The sequence below is a fragment of the Cyprinodon variegatus genome, unplaced genomic scaffold (assembly GCF_000732505.1).
Source record: "Cyprinodon variegatus isolate N-32 unplaced genomic scaffold, C_variegatus-1.0 Scaffold1181, whole genome shotgun sequence".
Lineage (NCBI taxonomy): Eukaryota > Metazoa > Chordata > Actinopteri > Cyprinodontiformes > Cyprinodontidae > Cyprinodon > Cyprinodon variegatus.
Genome location: NW_015151634.1, coordinates 49,106 through 54,911, shown reverse-complemented (window position 1 = coordinate 54,911; position 5,806 = coordinate 49,106). Strand labels below are relative to the sequence as shown.

The 5,806-nt window shown below is 36.8% G+C and overlaps 1 protein-coding gene across 1 annotated transcript in view; it reads right to left on the bottom strand.

The window, feature by feature from the left end:
• LOC107101972 (CD81 antigen-like) overlaps positions 1-2,613 on the bottom strand; it is a 17,459-nt gene extending 14,846 nt beyond the window's left edge. The window contains exons 1-2 of the mRNA XM_015401076.1: positions 2,394-2,613; positions 436-550 (exon numbers count right to left, since the gene is read on the bottom strand). Coding sequence (XP_015256562.1) covers positions 436-550; positions 2,394-2,459 — 181 coding nt within the window. The 5' untranslated portion in view covers positions 2,460-2,613. The remainder of the gene's footprint in view (positions 1-435; positions 551-2,393) is intronic.
• Between the last annotated feature and the right edge of the window lie 3,193 nt (positions 2,614-5,806).

Below are 5,806 nucleotides of genomic sequence, written 5' to 3'. Positions count from 1 at the left end.
TATATCATGTAAAACTGTAACTGGAGCGTGTAACAAAAGTAATTTCCCTCTGGGATTATTACAGTATTTCTGATTCTGAGTCAAATAGTCAAAAAATCATTTCACACACAAAGGGGGGGGCTGAGTTTATCCCCTTTGTCTTTACAGAGCAAATAAACGTGATATGAAGATACTGACTGGTTGAAATTCCAAGCAGTAAAGTTTAACATGTTCCTGCTTAAAAAGAATAAAGACTTAACAAGGAATCTATGAGAAGAATGTTAGATCTGTTCTAGCCTAAAAAAATCGTTTTCATAATCTTTCTTTTTATATTTTTTTTTGCTCTGAGTGCTTTCAATATATTTTCTTAATGGGATTCAGAGGAAAGAAGATTTGGATCAAATATTTTCACACAAGAGGCCATACTTATTTCTCTGGAGGTTTAGTTTTACTTACTGATGTAAAAGGTGCTGGGCGCCTGCTGGCCTTCAAACTGAAGTATGAGAAGGTTGCTGGTTTGACTGTCATGGCGTAACCACAGGGCCACTCCTAAGATCACACCTCCGGCCAGCTGTTGCAAAGGAAACAGGCTTTAAATGTTCTTTCCCACATTTTTTCCCCCCACTTTAGTGACACCCTTAGGAACGGGCGCCATATATGGCTATAATGAACTTTAAATACATAGAATACAGAACAAACCAGGGTTAAAAATGTCCTCAAATTACACTTAAACTTTTTTTCTCATTTCTTTCTTAACTCCAGAGCGAAACTGGGATCTGTAGACTGGGAGAAGGACATCCTGACACCTCCATGACCCGTGGCACAGAACGTGCCCTCGCAGCATTGTTCGAAGCCAAATCAGCGCCAAACAGCTCTGCCTGCTGTTTCATAAAGGAACAAAAATATTCAAATGTGTTTCCTGTCTTAGAGGCAAATGAAGCATTGGGGTCGTTGACATTCTGATGCCAATATTCAACCTATATCAAGATTTCTCCTCCCTTATTATTTTCTCTCTGTTATTTCACCTGATTGGTCACTATTGTTCACAGAGAAACAGGAAACTGAAATCCTGATGTGAAAAATAGCTGAACGAGGAAGAGGGGGCTCAAGAGCTTTCACAAAGACGGGCACAGCAGCGCAAGCAGCAGAGGAAGCCGTCGATTAAGTTCGGTGAGTCCAGGATGTGGTGACTCTGCTCATCTAAACAATGCACTGCTGTTTAATGTTCCAAGTGGAAAATTAAATATAGATCCTGGGTGAATGTCAGTATCGGCTGAGGCGGCTTAACTTTTGAGTTTAGCAAAGAAATGACAGATATGGAAAAATGTTGGACGTTTTATTTTAAATCTTGGAATAATCTTGAATAAATGTTGTCGTATCAAACTGAAGTTAATTTAGTCGTCTTTTTATCGTGATTTTCCTAATCCCTGTGAAGATTTTTAACAAATGTACCAATTAACCTTTAACCCTTTAAAGCCAAATGTATCGTATTTGATACATACGGTTTCTGAAATGTTTTGCGTCTGAAACCTTTTGCATAATTTAATGGTAAAAACTTTGCTCAAAATCCTATTGTACACAATCAGATATACCTGATAACAGCCAGCAGAAGACTACACAAAAATAATCTTGACTTATCGCATAGTAATAAATCATTAATGTTTTTTCTTTTTACATATTTTGTTAAAAGGCCAAAAAAAAGTAATTTTCTGTTTGGTTTTATTCTTGGATCGGACTTTAAAGGGTTAAAGCCTGAACCATGAAATAATTCACAGAACATTCAAATTTTTCAAAATTAGAATTTCATCAAACTCTCTGAAAATTAAATTAGATTATTTATTTGATACGTTAGGCATTTCTGTATAACCTTTTATATGTCAGAAGTCTCAAAAACTCCTGTATTAAATATGCCTTAGATGGTTAACTCATTCAAACACGCTGTCACTTCTGCTCAGCCAGAGGTCGTTCTGTAGGAAGCTTATTTTCAGACCTTCTCTGATCCAGATTTAAAATTAGAATTCATTCAACTTTATTGTCATTGTCAAATACAAAGCAACAAAATTCATTCTGCATTTAATCCAATCCACAGCAGTGGGCTGCCATTGTGCGGCTCAGGGAGCCAGAGGTGGAGGCTGTGGGGATCGAACCGGTTACTTGCAACCTTCTCAGAAAAGAAGTGCACTGCTTTAACCACCAGGCCAACATCCCCATTTAGCATCTGTGAGTTAATCCTGCTTTTTCTCATGAGCCACAAACTATAAAACATGTAACCCTCTAAGATACAAGCTCTAATCTGTTTACGTGCAAATATGAAGCAATTAAAAATGGATTCAACACAATTTTTAAAGAAAGGAGACATGAAATTACTTAGACACCAGAAAAGTAAAAAATGCAAAAAACAAAGACTGACTCACCCAGAAAATAAAATTAAAGAAAAATAACATATATTTGATGCATTTTGTGCAGCCTGCCACAGCCATGGTCGCCACTTCTTTTCAGCTCGTCCTTCACTTCAAACCAAAGTCTACTTCCAGGATTTCTGAGACTTTATTCAGGCCAGCTTAAACAGAAACTCCTCCTTTAGTAGGATGAGTGAAAACCGATGCGGGGACCTGCCCACCGAGTGGAGCAGACGGGGCAAGGCTGAGAGGAAAACAAAGTGTGGAGGGAGGGGGGGGGGCCCACGTTTCCCTTCAGCAAGGTTAGGATTTCACACCGAAAAAAATCTAAATCTACATAAGTTATTCTTTCTTCAAATAAATGCATTTGTTCTTGGATTGAGGAGGTGAAAGAGACATTTTGACAAAGAAACAAGAAAATTTACTTTTAAAATAAAAAAGCACAATCACAATATCTTATTTCAAGTGTATGTCACCTAAATATTTTATTTAAACAGTAAAAATATTAATTCATATTTACCTGCTCAAATTAAAGGATAAATACACTAAATTTAAGGAACTTTTGCTTATTTCTAGATAATTTTTTTCAGTGCACGGGCACCATAGTTAGATTTAAGCAGTTAAAAGAGGCACATAAACGGAGCTTTGCAACAATATTCAGATATTTTAAGCTGTTTTAAATGTTTTAGGTGTTAAACCAACAAACACACAATAGATCGACATGCAGAGAACTGGTATGAAAGGAAGGAGAGGAATAAATGTTTTCATTTTCAAATGAAAATATGAAAAGCATTAACTTTAGAGCAGGGGCGGAGCTAGATGGGGGGCAGGGGGTGGCCATGGCCACCCATAGCCAAATCGTCGGCCGCCCCTGTGGCCACACCTACTATTTATTTCCCTCTAATACAGATGGTGGCAGCAGTAATACTCTCAATATTCAAAACATTTACATTTTTCATATATTAACAATTACTTGACAACAAAAACACTTTGGTTAATTCTGCACATCAATATTCTAACATTAAAGATGATAAGTACAGAATTCAAGGAGAAATAGATTTAGTGTTTTATGAGGAAAAGAGAAAATGATGTATCTCTGATTGTCATCTCCTCAGTGAAATCAAAGATAATAATCAATTAATGTAGATATTAGTGCTTGTAAATATAGATTTTATGCTTATAAAAATGTTCTGGCTACGCCTCTGAGCAGGGGTAACCAATTAAAAATCAGCAGGGTTCGATCAAAGAAAATCATCAACCAGTAAAGCTGCGGAGACATTTTTAATTATTATCTGTTACTTTAAACAGAATTTAACGCTGGAATAAAATGAGGTGTTTATGCATCCATGTTATACATTCAGTTATACCGTATTAACAAGAGAAGAGGCGCAAGTGAAGTTTGACACTGTCGTTGGACAACATGCGGTAATTTTTAAATGTTTTAAATCAGGTGGGTCTGGATCGGGACCGCGGTCCGCTAATCCGTGATTGCTTTAGAGAATCTAATTTTGCTGCAAGTCCCTGATTGGTTGAGGAGAAATTAAATCCTTTGCTGGCATTGAACTGAGGTCCAGCACTGTGGAAAATGGATTAAGTATTGGATAGCAGTTCTAGACCAAATGGTCCAGGGGGCCAGGAGGGGGCCAAGAGGGGGCTGGGAGGGGGCCAGGAGGGGGCCAGCGTGTTTTCATGGGGGAACCGAAAAGCATGAAATAAAAAACAGGGCAAGGGATTCAGATATACTAATATAGCTGCATGCTTTCTATTCAATTGGGTTAATTTAAAATTATATATCTTCTTAGGTCAATATATATTCATAATTTAGAATTGTAACATATTTTTGTCTTAATTTAAGTTAGAATTACAGCTTTCTATAAAATCTCAATTAGAACTCAAGAAAAACTGATAAATTCAGCTGTAACAATAAGAGCACTTTGTTTTGAAAAAAACATTTAGCAGATGAAAACTGGGATCCTATCTCAATCCCACTTTCACATAATTGTTTTTGAATAATTAGTAAAACTGAATTTGTAAAGAAAAAAAATGAAATAGATCCAAATGACCAATCAGTAACCATGTCTGTTCCAGCGCAGATCAGCATTAGAATTTATTTTAGTATTATGTCTTCAGGGCAGGGGCCATAACAGGGGCCAGGACATGGTCTACAGGGGCTCCTGTCCCCGCTGGACCCTGTCTAGAACCGCCCATGTGTGTACTGATTGTTAATAGTTTTGTTCACCTTAATTGGAATAAATTCTCTTGTTAAAGAAATATTTTGCAAATATAATTTCTGATTGATTGGAAATTAGCCTTTAAGTCACAACTTTTAAAGAATATTTAGGTTTAAACTTGTTCATGACTATTCTTTGAGCTAATCTATTTTTTGTGGCTCTGGCAGAACGCTTAGGGAAAATGTCTTTTTCTAAACTCAAATATTTATCATCCCTCTATAGCGGGGGTGGGCAATTCCAGTTCCTGGGGGCCGGTATCCTGCAACTTTTAGATCCATCCTTGGTCCAACACACCTGAATTAAATGGCTGAGTTACCTCCTCAGTATGCAGTCGGTTCCTGCAGAGTCCCCCCAATTATCTGAGTACCGGTACTTGATTCAGGTGCGTTGAACCCAAGGCACATCTAAAAGTTGCAGGATACCGGCCCCCAGAAATTGGAATTGCCCACCCATGCTCTATAGAATAGTTTTTTGTTTTTGTTTTTTTTTCCCAGGATCGCATCGTATTAAACTCCCTCAGTATTCCTATCTAGTCTGATCGGCTTCCTAACAATAGCTTATTAAAACTGTAAACTTATTTTGGCATTTTTTTCTTTTTGTACCTTATCTGTAGAGTGCAAGACTTACAATGGGCTGATTGTGAATCTACGCAGCTCCTTAATGTTAGTTTAGGGGGGTAATTCCAAAAAAAGTCCAGTGGATTGCTTTTAATTTTTTGGAATGACTATAACCTGGATGACTGAGAATCTTCACCAGCATTTAGGGGGTTTGATGTTTTGCCATACATTACTTTACATTTTTGATTTTCATTTTAAAATCTAATCCTGTTTTTATTAACTCCCGTATAACTTTCTTCTAGATCTGACATTTCTGGATCCCCCCCCCAGATCGGTAATTTTCTATCACCTGCCACTTGTGTCTCTTCTGTTCCAACTTGGTTCTATACTGAACCACTTCCACCCGCTTAATAAAACAAACACTAAGTAAATTTTATCTGCTAATATCATTTGAATGTTTAATCCTATTTTATTAAACTAAAATCTGAAGTCTAGCAAACATTAATTCTGTATTTTTAAACATGTTTTGAAGAGTTATAGCTGTTTTTATTTATATTTGTATTTTTCAGATGACAACAGATGAAAAATAGCTCTTGGCTAATTCTGGTGCATTTGCAGGAATGCTTATTAATGTACACTG